Consider the following 14,732-nt stretch of genomic DNA (forward strand, 5'->3'; position numbering starts at 1 on the left):
TACGTCATTATGCATGCTTCAGATTGCACCCTAAAATGATGATTTGCTGACCAAGAAACATTTATTATTATTATTCATCCTGATAAAGATTAGAATTATTCAGTCTTTTTTTTTCAGGATTCTTTAAAAGAAAAAAACCTCCAGTTATTTATCTGAAATAAAACAGATTCTGTAACATGAAATACTACAGCATTAGATAGCGTTTGTAGAAGTCTGTATTTTTTTTAAGTAGAAAAATGACAGAAATCGATACTAATTATGCTTTACATTGATCAAAAACAATGATAAAGATGTTTATAATGTCACAAATGTTTTCTATTTCAGATAAATGCCATTCTTATTAAATTTATATTCAAAACAATTATTTCACATGACTGGAGTAATGATGCGAAAAATTCAGCTTAAAAATAAATAAAGGACGTTTTAAAATATATTCAAGTCGAAAGAGTTTGTTTTAAATAGCTAAAATATTTTAAAATTGTACTATTTTTGCTAAACTTGGGATCAGTGTTGGGGAAAGTTACTTTTGAAAGTAATGCATTACAATATTGAGTTATCCTGCTAAAAAAGTAACTAGAGGTAAGTAATGCGTTACGTTACTTTTGCGTTACTTTTTATTTCCTGGCTAAAGCATGATCTCTTTCAAAACTTGTTTTTTTTCTTTCTTTTCTTTTACTCAATTAACAATGCAATATATAACCTTCATTTACCTTTAAAAAGACACTTAATATAATTAACATAATGTGTTTAATATAGCGCATAATATTTTAGGATACTGTTACCTGAGAACTTCCTGACCCCAGAGCTATACAAGCCATATATACAGATTAAAGCAGTTTAAATTACAGTTTAAAGCAATGTGTTTGCTACTTTTGTACAATTTGTCTCAAGTAAAATCACCGTCCATTGAGACTATAATCCCTTTTCCTGTTCTTCGATGTGTTCAAAATAATGAACACGTTCTCTCTTTTACGTGATTCATTGACTACTTTAATTTTAATTTAATATTATTTATAAGCTAATTAATTACATTAAAAAGTAACTCAAATATCACTACTTATTTCTTAAAAGTAATCTGTTACTTTACTCGTTACTTAGAAAAGTAATATTATAATGTAACTACGTAAAATGTTACCCGCAGCACTGCTTGGAATCAAATAAATGTAGGATTGATAAGCAGAAGAGACTTTTCTTCTTTTAAAACTCTGAATGGCAATCTATATTTAGAATTTGGGGGGAAAACATCGATGTGGACATTTTTTCTGTGGGATTTAGCTAGATTCAGTGCTATTATATGAAAACACATCAGTCAGTAACTCTGCTCATATATTGTCCTCACCCCAAAATACTTTATATGGAAAAATCAACTCCATCGCACTCAAGAACCTGCTCTTATTTACACTATAAAGCTTTGGTGTGCTTGGAAAACAAAAGTAGAGTTCAAAACGGCCAGTGCATACACAATAACTCAGCAAGCAGTGGCTGTGTGGACCAGTGTGTTTCCACCATGCTGGACTCTTCACACACACCGATGCGCCTTTAATTGGGAATGTCAGCATTGTTGTTGCGGTTGCCGTATTTGTGGTGGATGATCAGCAGGACGACCCCCAGAAAGAAGCACACTGAGCCCACTGTGATGTAGGCGATCCCCAGGAACGGGTTCTTGCCCCCCATCCAGGAGATGGTGCTGAGGATCACGCGCTTGCGGCCGTCGAAGCTGCGCACGGGGTAATCTGAGGTCACTCCGTTAAAGAAACGCACAGTTTAGTAAACGTTCGCCTCTGTTTGAAAGACACCTGAAAGTCATGATGAAGTCACAAGTGAATGCTTTATATGGGTGTTTTCTCTTTCTCTTGCGAGTTTGAAATGTGAAAGTAAAACCAACGTCCCTTTAAGGCATTGGTGTCAAACTCAGTTCCTGGAGGGCTACAGTCCCAGGTGAGGTGTGATTTTGTGTACCTTGCATTCCTTACACTAAATGTCCCCACAAGTATAGTAATACCAGTAAATGTTGATCATGTGTGAACTGTTTGGTCCCCATAATAAAAAAATGGCTCATAAATCAGACAGAATTAAGTGTTTTAAAAATGTAAACATGCTTATTGTTAGGGCAGGGGTGTCAAACTCAATTCCTGGAGGGCCGCAGCCCTGCATAGTTCAGTTCCAACTCTGCCTCAACACACTTACCTTTAGGTTTCAAACAAGCCTGAAGGACTTAATTAGCTTAATCAGGTGTGTTTAATTAGGGTTGGAGCTGCGGCCCTCCAGAAGCTGAGTTTGGCATCTGTGCTTTGGGGAAAGTAATTTCTCTCGGCGGCCATCTTTGAATTGCCTCTCGGGCAGTACGTTTGAGCATTCTTGAATAGGGAAACATCACTCTCCAAAATGGCGATTAAAGGTGCAGTATGTAAGTTTGACAACCCAGTGGTTGAACTAGGTATTGCTCGCCTGGTTCAAAGCATGCGCAAGCGCAGGTTGTCAGATTGATGACACCAACTTGAACGAGCCTGACTATTGAGCCTAAAGGCTGATTGAAGTCGTGTTGTAAATAAAAGCGAAGGCATGTGATAGAAGAAATATTTTACATATTAAAAGGAGTTTGAAGACGCCTTAAAGATGAAACCAGGGTGGACAACTCGTTTCAGAGACACAAAATAAAGCTGCTCAAATGGCTAAGCCAATCACCTGACTAGAAAATACAAATTAAAGATCACATTTGATAGACGAGACTATCAAGATTTTTACACTCTTGAAGTCTGTGGGGAAAAAACACACTCAAAGAGAAGCATTGGGTTAAACTAGGCTGTCCAGTTTCAATGTTTGGTCCATTACTTCTACTGTATCTGTTCAGCTGAGGGACCAAAACCAACCCTGTGAAGTCAGACACAGCGATATTGCAAGATGGTGGCGCCCTAGGTCTAAAAGCTATAGTAAAACATGCCCTTTTCTTAAAAAAGGTTACATTAGTCGAGTTTGTTTTATACATTTTCATTAAAGTAGAAATTAATTTACAAAAAAACTTAACCTTAACTGACTGCTTCCGTTTCCCTTTAAGCTGCCATCACCATTTTTATATAAAGTTTTAAATACGTTTCAGTGCGTCATTCCATTGTTATTACACACATTTTTTAAATTTTCTTTTGATTTATGTTTGTAATGTTTGCGTTTTTACGAAAATCTGGTTTAATTCCATGTCAACATCTCCTTTAGAAATATTATTCCCATGAAAAAAACATGACATCTTCAATACTTATTTCCCCCAATGTAATCATTATTATTGCCATCCTTTGACCCATTTCCACTGAGTGGTACGGTTCGGTTCGGTTTGGTACACTTTTATGGCCGTTTCCACTGTCAAAAGGTGTACCGAATCACTTTTTCAGGACCCTTTCGAAAGCGTCCCAAACACAAGAAAGGGCACCAAAAGGCGGAGGTAGACGCGCAGCTGAACGCTATTGGTTTACAGAAGAGATACGTCATTCACTTAAAACAAGCCAGAATGTAAACAAAGGACCCGCCATGTTTGAAATACACAGCGAGAGATTACAGCGGAATTATATATTCATATATCACCGTCATGATGAACAGCCACACAGTCATGGAGTAGAGCGGAATCTACCCTGTGCCTCGCAGTTTTTTTACGAGCCAGTCTGACGCGCGAGCGGTTTCGCTTTCTTCCTTGCGCTCGCCGCGCGTCTATATCTGAAATAACAAACTTCTTGAGCTGATTATAATAGTGTGCGCTTGATTATTGACGTGCTTTGGAAACCCGATCCCGTGAGAAGCTGACAAACGCGAGAATGACACATTCAGAAAGAAAAGGACAAACGCGAGAGTGGAGCGCGGAAAAAAAACGGAGCACGTTATTTCTTCAGCAAACGTGAACAAACGATCTTGTTTTAATTATTATCATCACCTTTTGGACTAAAATGAACGGGGAATGATGGAATAACTCTCTAACAGAAGCTACATGACATGTGCTGCTGAAGATTACAGACACAGATGAGAGGTTTTCACTGACTGTAGGCTATACTTTGTGTTGTTTTGAACCCAATTAAGAACGAAATGTCTGATGTGTGTAGTTTTTCTGTAGTTGGTAACATCGGAGACTGTCAGGGGCTGTATGTGTTCATATATGTTCATTTATGTATTTATTTTATATAATTACAGACGTTACAGTAGGCTATTTGGCACTGTCATTGATCTGCAGTTATAATCAAATCCTGTTCATAGAAAAGTTAGTAATAAACATTTATACACAAGTATTTATGTGTGTAAAGCATCTGTTTTGTGAGAAGTGCTTTTAATATGATATGTGAACGTGAACCTGTGCAGCTTTACTGTAGACATTTCCTCGAGCGAGAATGATGCGACTGAAACTTTCTGTCTTACACTACACCCACCAAAAGGGTACCCTTTATAGTGGAAACGCAAGCCTGATAAAGGTGACCCGTACCGACCCGAACCGTACCGTACTGTACCAGTCAGTGTAAACAAGGCATTAATAGCTCATTCTTGGTGTGAACAAGGCTTTGTGTGGGTTTGGTGAAGGATACTGTAGGCGACCTCCAGGCTGTAGTTTCCCGGCGGTAGTGTTGGGGTCATGGTGTCCTTCTTCTTCTGAATGATGCGGTACAGTTTCCTGAACGTGGGAAGAGCGGCGGTTCTCATCCACACGATCAAGTCCTCGTTGACGAAACCGTTGTTCTCGGGATCAGCCGGGTCCAGCTCGTAGACAGCCTTACGCCAGTTTACAGGTTTGCTGGTGTCTGTGAGGACAAACATTACAGACTCAGGGTAAAAAAGAAAGATGTGTTGATGTACAGTGCATCAGGAAAGTATTCATATAAAAAAAATAAATAGAAAACCTACTAAAATTTTAAATAAATAAAACATCTTTACTTGAAATCTGAAAAAATCTATCAAAAAGAAATGTGAAACATGAGCTGAAAGGCCTTGCTAAACACATCCGAATGATCGAGTAGACTTCTGAGTTGTACCTTGGAAAACAACGGAGAGGTTGTTGTTGCTTCCTCCTGGGTTTCTGAACTTGACGTGTTTGTCAGTCCACCACGCAATGCCTGTCTTCACCAGATGAATGCCGATTTTGCTTCCGTTTGGATGGATATAAAACAGCTCCAGTGTATCTACCAACATAAAGGAATCACACAGAGCAAACAAACAGACTTAAGGCCTGAGTAAGCAGGGAATATTTATTTTGAGGCTCATAGAAAGCCGCTAGAGCATGTTAGCATTAGCTTTGTTCATAGAGTCTACTGATCCAAGATTCTGACAGAGATTACATGGTTTATTTATATACTTTTACAATGAGCAGCATGACCGACCTTCAAATTCTCAATAAACTTGTGCTAATTCTTCATTTAAACAGCATGCAAAAGTACACATAAGTGCAAAAGTAACTGCCGCCGGTTGAAGGTGCAATTGTTAGCCTTCACTGTAAGAAATGTTGAAAATGAACAAAACAATCGGCCTAATACAAAATATTATGAGACTAAAATATGGGAAAAATGTCAGATGGTTCTTTAATTCTGTAAATTTTCCAAACGAATAAACAGCACTCGGTAATATTTCAGCATGCTTTCACTTTCGTATTCGACATGAAACCACATTTACTCATCCCACCCTACTCATAATTCTCCCTTCATGCAGCCATATATATGGCTTTTACATATGCATAATACACTGTGATATAGCCTGGTTCGTTGGCTTATTGAGTCGTATTGCTTTCTCACTACAATCAATCTGCCCCAGGGTTTGTTTCAACTGAGCCGAGTCCACCTCATTCAGGCGACCCTTGATTAATAAAGGGACTAAGCCGAAAGGAAAATGAATGAATGAATTAATAATTAATAAAAATTAAGGTCTCTTTTTAATAAGTGGCCTTAACTAATATGTACTTACACAGGATTTAATAGTTTGTTACAATGTACTTATTGTGTAAATGCATGTATTTACTGTGTACATGTTTGATCAAATACATGTATGTAATTACATCTGTAATTAACTTTTGTAATTACATTTGTTAATACACTGTTGACTATCCTTTACACCTTAACCCACCCTTAAACCTAACCATGCCACCAAACCTGCCCATAACCCAACCTCTATCCCAACTCAAAAGCACCACAAGTGTTCTCAAAATACATTATAAACCCAGTAAGTACATTGTATCTATTTTGTGATGCAAGTACATAGTAGTTAAGGACACTTAATATAAAGTGGGACGATAATTAATAAAAATAAAAAAAAACTTGTGTTAAGAAGTTACAGATTTTCGTAATTACAAAGAAAAAAAATTGTTTTACAATGTCATTACTTCGAAAACTGCCACGTCCCAAAAAAGGCATCAGTACCAGCGAGTAAAAGAAAAAAAGTATCTGTGCTTGTCTTTAAAAAATGGTTTTGGTGCATATCTAATTCACACAAAGAATAAACAACTATTAAAATAAGAATATTGGTTTAGCACAGAGGAAATATTATTTAAATAGTCTAAATGAACAATTAAACTATTGAAAGAAAATTATTATCAAGCATTTAAAACAGCAACATGCCTTTGTAATATTCAAAGCCATATTAGGCACTAAGTATCATTAAGGTTATTACAGTGGCGTAGCGCAAAATGGGGAGGCCCCCCTGCAGGGATCACTGACGGGGCCCCCAGTTGGAGAGGTGTTGGTTGGGGGGCAACACGTGGAAGTGATCACAAATTGAGTAGCAGGGAAGGAAGGCGGGGTGGAGCAACAACGCGGGGAAGCCTTCACAAACTGAGGAGCGATCACAAACTGAGAAGCGATCACAAACTAAAGAGCGGGAAAGGGGGGGGGGCGACAACACAGGGAAGCCTTCACAAACTGATGAGCGATCACAAACCGAAAACGGCGAGAGCGTCAAAGTAGCCAGAAGTGATTCATTTTCAATGAGAAACGGCGGCGAGGAACATCGCGGCGCGTCTTCTCCTGTGTGAGTGTCGAGGAGAGTTGAAATCAAGTCAACTTTATGGTATGAGCTATGACCGAGCTTGACTCGGTTCGGCGGCAAGCAATCAGAATGAAGTAGTCCACCGGTTGAGAGGAGTTCAGAGAACACAGACCTGTGAACATTGGTTCCGACCACAGTTGTTTTCAAGAGTTTGATTATTGCGGTTGCCGGATTTTCGCGACTACGTGGGGCCCCCTAATCACGCAGGGCCCCCCCATAGAGCGTGCCCTGTGGGCCGGTCCGCTACTCCTCTGGGTTATTAGTATTATGAGCCTTCAGTCTTACCGTTGAAGAGACTGTTAGCAATGGCGCCGCAAGGAGCAATGGGCTTCCTGTCACTTGTTCGATACGGTTCACACTCTTTACTCGGATTCTGTAAAACAAAAGATTTAAACACTTGAAGACAACGTGCAAACTCGTTTCAACAATTCAGTAAGTATGCTTGCTAGGGCCATGTTTACACTAACTACACATATTTGCAATATGCAAACGACAATTAAACAAAAGTAAACTCTGAGCGGAAAAGCATGTCACGTCAGTCACGTCACCAAATATATATATATAATATATATATAATAAGGCTTTCATTGACAATCATGATAGCCTTTTGTAATGCTCTTTCTTTGTATACACTACCAGTATACTCTTTAGTTTTGTTCCCAACAACTTACTGGCTGTTGTTACCACTTCTCTTCTGGGCCTCAAGCATTTCCATACCATCAGATCTCACAAAATGCACCAATATTAAACTATAAGTTTACACAAAACAAAATTAAATATAATATACTAAAGTCAAAGTCAAACATTTAGTCAGCATATGTCGAAACACTCACCAGTAAAGAGCTTTTGTCTCCATTCAGCTGACTGTCATCTCTGGATTTGACATAACGTCTGTGGTTTTGATAGAAGTTGGAGAGTCCGTAATACATGAAAACATTACTCTACAAAAAAAAAAGAAGTTAGAGGTTAAAATAACATCCAGTCACCAGCCATAAAATCTTTTATACTGAGGCTACTTCAGTGTTGTTTATAGATCATCTGAACTGATCTCTGTTATAACAAGAGCGGAAAACAATTCTATTTTTAACATATTAAAAGGTGCGATCAATAAAACGTCCTCTAAATATACTAATGCATAATACATGAGAGCTAATGGCACTTTAGGTGATTTGTTTGACCATCCAACGGTTAGCAGACAAAGCAAATATACAACATAATGGAGCTAGAGTTAAATATATCTCTAAATTAGTTCACGCTTACTATGCTTTTCATTGATACCTTCATATGCATTTATAGGTTTTTGTTAATGAAATAACTGATGTAGCAGTGACAATGATGTTGATTTCTAAATGTGCTTTAATATAAGTAAATCTTTCAAACTCAGAAAATGTGACTTCGTATTATCCTGTGTTACTATAATCATAAACAAACAGAGAGGTATATTATTGTTAGTATTGTGAAGTATTCATCTGTTAAGGCTTTTGCTGCTGACAAAATGAACATATTTTTCAACAAACTGCAAGCACAAAAGTAATCTAAATGTAATCCAAATGTAGTCAGATTACATTTCCATAAATGTGTTATCTGTTTTTTTATGTAATTTGTAGACAACAACTGAATATAGTTCATAATTTAGCTACTCAGTTTTCTTTATAAAAGGTCACTCACATTAAAACAATTTCTGTGGTAAAATACATAGTGTTTTTGAATCATATTATAGTAAAGTAGTTGAATTCATTTGTTGTGGTAAGTTGCTGGTAATACAACAACTAATAACAGAAACAAATGAATACTGTAGTACAATTTTTACAACTTCATAGGGTGTAATAAACAACAATAGACCAGTTTACTGCAGCAAAATCTATAGTACACTGGTTTAAAAGTTGTAACCGTTTTATTAAATGGAGTTAATAAATAATAAAATTCTATTGTAATCCTGCAGTTATCCTTTTGCTAATTTATTCGTTTAAAACATTTGTTTGATTTATAGATAATGTATAGATAATTAAGCAATACATTAAAGGGTCACGAAACACCAAAACACATTTTTTGAGCTGTTGACAGTGGTATATGTGTCCCACACTGCTATAAACACTATTAGGACACCTATATTTCACTAAAAACTGTAAATTGGTTGTTTTTGCGTTATTTCAAGCAAATTTGTACTTCCGGTTTAAAACGAATTTTTGAAGCTGCGTCACGGTCATGACATAATAGCGTGTATTCCAGCGTGCAGACTGGACGTCTGTGCCAGAGTGTGTCTTATTACGTCTTACAGTGTGATGCATTAATGCATGAGTAAAGCTTGGTTCAAACCAATCAGCGCGCTCTATTGTGCAACTTCATTAATATTCATTACTGTCACAGTGTTTACACGACAGAGACGCCACGTTGTGTTGGCAAAACAAGCGTAAAGTGTTGCTTTTATTGTTTGCTGCCGTAAAGTTTTGTTTTCATTTTCTCTCTGTGAGAGCTCATCTGGAGTCACGTGAGGATTAACAGTGTACGCGACGCTCAACAACAATAACTTGCGTGTCTAAAGAGGAACATTGTTTACCTGAGAGCTGTTCTCATCTGCAAACGCTGAGATCCGGATTCGCTTGTAGTCTCCTCTTAATAAAGACGCGGCTCTAGTTGCTGGTGATTGTCCTGACTCTACAGATTTGGTAAGTGAGCGACCAGTGCTCTTTGTTTATTCAGTTTGTTCGTATCGAACTAAGTTAACTATTGCACCGAGTGTAAACATGTTAGCACTACAACCAAACTTTAACCTCGTGTAGGGTTTTTACCGCATTTTGTGACCGGAATAACACACGCGGCTTTCTGACACTACCTGCCGAGTGCATCTAAGTTTCCGGGAAATGCGGAGGGTTTTTTTCTCTCATTCGCCGTGCGGTATCAAACATTGCATGAAAAATACACGCTTAGAGCAGTTCCTCGAATCAAATATCTCGTTTGTCGCGAGTGGCATGAATGAATTCCCTGAATGAAAGAGCCAAACTGCAGTTAAAGTCCACCATTTAATAATCTGGCAAATAATTCGACTACAGATGTCCATGTAGGTTAAACCCCATCACTTTCTCCTGTGTGTTTATTTTGACTCTGAAACTCGCGCGTGCCCAAATAGACACTCCCACACCATCCCACTTTAGTTCCTTCGACACTCCCCCCTAAACAGAGCTGGACATGCCCACTTTTCTGACTTTTTCTAAAGTAGAGGTGTGAAAACACCCTGCTGAAACGAGGGGGTTTCATGGCCCTTTAAGTATTTTTTTGATTACACCTGCTAAAGTGATCTTTTTTAACGTAATTTATATATATATAAATTAGGTAAGATAAACTTATTTCATACCAAAAAACATGATTATTTTACGATTATTTTAGGTTTTAAGGAAAACCTAACTTTATTTAGACAACTCATTTCTTAAAAAAAAAAACTATTTTTTACTTGTCTAGAAAATGCTTTCTAGATTATTATTTTTTATTTTATTTAGATTTTAGATCTTTGATTTTTACAAAGAAAACCATTTTCTGAAGTGTAACAGTGTCCTAACACGCAATAAAATATGTCTCTTTCAAGTTAAAAGGAGTTTCTATTTTAACCATCTGCGACTGCGAAATTTCTAATTTAGAAACAGTTTCTATTTCCACAACATCGCAGCAAAAAAAAGTTCAGATCTTGAAAATAAAACACAGAAACACACAAATATGATGTAGGTCTAGCAGTGTAAAGTGTGTTTACCTCAAAAGGCTGGTCTAGTGTGAAGGGAACAGTGCAAGTGCACACACTAGTGCTGTTCCAGCTGTAGTTCTGTGCACAATTGTAACACGGACTGGACATGTCGACACCAGTGTAGTCGATCTACAACACAAACAACAACAGCACAAGTTACACAAACATCAAACTACTATTCATGATGCTACTATTTTATCTTGTAGGGCTGGGCAATAAGACATATATATATATATATATATATATATATATATATATATATATATATATATATATATATATATATATTATTTTCTGTAAATTCAATTAATTAATAATTAATATTTATTGACCACATTTGTAATTTTGTTTGTATTTACTCAAAAATCTACTCATTTGTACTATTTGTAGATACTATTTGTAATTCTTTAAATTAGATTTCAATATAGCTTAGGCTATTTTATCAAGATATGACACTATATTGTTTAAAGTCTACGGAAGTGGGCACGTAATTTGTTAAGTTTTATGTCTTTCTGTTGTATTTATATTTTTTCTGTTGTATTTATATTATCTCAATATCTGCCCGCTTGCGGCATCAACAGAGTTGTGAAGGGAGCGCTCTTGCCTGGTCTCACACACACATACAGGCATTTAAACACGCACAAACACACCTTTTAAACTTGACAAAAACTCTCGAAAACCTTTACTGTCTGCTGTGTTTTTATGGTGTAATGATTATTATGCGTTATTGAAACATAAAGGAGGACGCAGCAAAGAACGTCACTATAAATTAAAACTACTTTATTATTTTATGCAGCAGCCTTACATTTAAAAGGGAAACATAAGGGTGATCATACGCAAAAAGACCCCAGACTGTAAGGCTAGATGTTTTCTTTCCCTTATTTATTTATTTGTTTGGCGCATGTACTCATGTGCGATCAGAAAACTGCCCGCCTCTCCTTTCACTCCGCCCCGAAGCCCCAGCTGGCCCCCCTTGGCCCAAGGTATTCGGCGGGCCGAAAAAGGCCGGCCGCTGGCCCCAAGAAGGCCCCGCTTTGGCCCGATTAGGCCCCGGAAGTGACAGTGGAAACACCACCGGCCTTAGCTCGCTCGCTTTAGGCATGATAGTGGAAACGCGGCTAGTAATATGTGATCAGATTAAAACTTCAGTGCATTTGTTTCTAATTATAATTAAATATTAATGAAATTTAAAACACTTTTCATAAACTAATGATTTATAGGCTGAGCATAAAATATTGCTAAATAAAATGTAAATATGTTTCTGTCTTTATCCTCATAATGGCGTATAATATTACGCTTATATAAAATTATGAAAAGTATTAAACAATGAATTTTGTAACAATACAATATTAAGGGTATAGTTCACCCAAAAATGCTAATTCTTGTCATCATTTACTCACCCTATATACGTTTCAAACTTTGAGTTTCTTTCTTCTGTTGAACACAAATCAAAAGAAAACCTGTAACCATTGACATGCACATTATCACTTTCCCTACTATGGAAGACAATGGATACATTGAGATAACGCTGGTTTTATAATCACACATTCATACTTTCTCCCTAACAATATCATTTCAAAAAGAAATATTTGCTAATTCTATATAGTAAAATCACAGTAGCAGCCAGTGACTATCAAACTGTAACATTGTTCAATAAAGGTAAAGTTGGTTTTATATTCACACATTCGTTCATTGACAGCTCCATACATTGTTTACCACGGTACTTTGAATATCCGGACTGAAATCACATGACTTCAAAACAACATTAGCACTACTTAATCAACTGTGAACAATGCTGTACTTTGATGGTTGCTGGCTGCTAATATGATTTTGCTATTTACAATTTACAATTAATACTTTTCTGAGATTATATTATTAATGAGAATGTGTGAATATAAAACCAACTTTACCTCTATCATTGTTCAGTCAAACAAATAGTGCTAATGTTGTTTGAAACTCATACTTACGTGTGATTTTAAATCAAATATAAAAAAATTAAGGTAAAGTTGGTTGTATATTCACACACTCGTTCAGTGACTTGTGTAATGTTCTCTAATTTTTTTAACCATGGTATTTTGAATATCAGGACTGAAAACAACATTAGCACTACTTAATCAACTTTGAACAGTGCTCTACTTTGATGGTTGCTGGCTGCTGATATGATTTTGCTATTTACAATTTTCAATGAATACTTTTCTGAGATTATTATTAATGAGAATGTGTGAATATCCAAATATAAAACCAACTTTACCTCTATTATTGTTCAGTCAAACAAATAATGCTAATGTTGTTTGAAACTCAAACTTACGTGTGATTGTAAATCGAATATAAAAAATTAAGGTAAAGTTGGTTGTATATTCACACACTCGTTCAGTGACTTGTGTAATGTTCTCTAATTTTTTTTTTACCATGATATTTTGAATATTTGATCTGAAATTGCATGCATGTACTGCATCAAGACAATATTAGCACTATTTATTTGACTGTGAACAATGCTGTACTTTGATAGTCACTGGCTGCTAATATGATTTCACTATTTAGAGTTGGCAAAGAATTCTTTCTGAAATTATAATAAGTCCCAATGCGTAAATATAAAACCAAATTTCCCTTAATGTATACAAAATATGATAGTAAACAATATAGGGAGCGAGGCACAAGTTGTCACTGAACGAACGTGCGAATATAAGACCTTACCTTAATAAATAGAGGTAAAGTTGGTTTTATATTCACACATTCGTTCATTTAGCAGTCTATATATTGTTTACTATGTTACTTTAAACATTCGATCGGAATTAGCATGCAAGTGTGACTTGAAAACAACATTAACACTGTTTATTTGACTGTGAACAATGTTGTACTTTGAAAGTCATTTGCTGCTAATATGATTTCCCTATTTAAAATTTGCAATGAATACTTTTCTGAAATTATATTATTAAGGGGAATGTCTGAAAATCCGAAACTTTACTTCTATCCTTAATAATGGTTACAGGTTTTTAGCTTTCTTCGAACTATCTTCTTTTGTGTTCGACATTTGAAGGAAACTCACAAAGGTTAAAAACAAGCAACGGGTGAGTAAATAATGATTTTTGATTGTCGATTTTGCTGTGAACTAACTATTTTAACGATAGAATATGAATAGATAGACATTTTATATTGTCATACTGCACAGCCCTGACAGTACTATGGTGAAGTTGCGCACTTCAAACTCTTTGATGTTATTGGAGGTGACGAAGAGTCCGATGCCGATGGGGATGAAGATGAGTCCGATCATGAAGAAGGCAGGCAGGACGGTGCCCGCAGTCAGGATGGGCTGCCAGGCGGGCAAACGCTGCTGTTTAAAGGCCGTGTTGTCCGGCTTCTTGCTCTTGACGGCGCCCGGGCCGCCGGAGCCCACCAATCCCGGATGATGACCGTCCTCCTCCTTCGCGTTATAGCTGGACGCCATCATCGCGCTTTAATCCTTCAAAGACGAGCACAGCTTTAAATGTATGTCCTTGGTTGGGTACAGTGTGTGTTATATCGCCGCTATCGATGGTTTTGATGGCACAATGACAGCGCCATTAAACGATGGAGATTATTTCCGTAGCGCTTAGTAGGATGTGGACAAGGCGATAAACAAGGAAGTGCTGCAGCCAATAGACTTGCAGCGACGCCGTGGCGTCATCACATGACGACTAAGAGGAGTAAAAACAAATGTTTTTATTCCCGTGATAATCTCTTAATACAGTATGCTATGCTCTTTTACCGGTATTTTAATATGTTTGGTATGCATTTGTGTCTTTATTATTATTATTGCTGTTGTTTGCATGTTCCTGTTTGTTTCTGAAATAGAAAATCGGTGATGCAGAGATGAGCAGTATTTTAATTTAAACGTGTTTGAAATATGCATTCAATAACTAAATAGGTAGTTCATCCTTTGTATCGTGCTGGAGAAAATACAAAATGTAATTTTTATTTAAAGTCCATGTGAAATCAAAATTTACAATGCTCATTTTGCTAG

At 36.7% G+C, this 14,732-nt stretch overlaps 1 protein-coding gene across 2 annotated transcripts; it reads right to left on the bottom strand.

Annotated features, from left to right (window-relative positions):
* Window positions 1-665: 665 nt before the first annotated feature.
* On the bottom strand, window positions 666-14,366 carry cdc50aa (cell division cycle 50 P4-ATPase accessory subunit Aa). 2 transcript variants are annotated; one of them, NM_212776.2, is given in 7 exon segments: window positions 666-1,733; window positions 4,557-4,769; window positions 5,001-5,147; window positions 7,285-7,372; window positions 7,833-7,940; window positions 10,742-10,861; window positions 13,932-14,366. In NM_212776.2, coding segments are annotated over 7 exon segments (1,119 nt in total). In that variant the 5' UTR covers window positions 14,181-14,366; the 3' UTR covers window positions 666-1,539.
* Window positions 14,367-14,732: the final 366 nt, after the last annotated feature.

This window comes from Danio rerio, chromosome 17, assembly GCF_052040795.2.
Source record: "Danio rerio strain M-AB ecotype USA chromosome 17, GRCz13ab, whole genome shotgun sequence".
In the NCBI taxonomy this organism is placed as follows: Eukaryota; Metazoa; Chordata; class Actinopteri; order Cypriniformes; family Danionidae; genus Danio; species Danio rerio.

What these genes read in the sequence shown, in the direction of transcription:
- cdc50aa (XM_087288654.1), bottom strand. Translation starts at nt 14,180, where the DNA reads ATGATGGCGTCCAGCTATAACGCGAAGGAGGAGGACGGTCATCATCCG. An exon ending in CACTAGACCAGCCTTTTGAG is followed by an intron (nt 7,941 to 10,741) that starts GTAAACACACTT and finishes TTTTTTTTGTAG; the next exon opens with AGTAATGTTTTCATGTATTA. An exon ending in TGCTAACAGTCTCTTCAACG is followed by an intron (nt 5,148 to 7,284) that starts GTAAGACTGAAG and finishes TTATGTTGGTAG; the next exon opens with ATACACTGGAGCTGTTTTAT.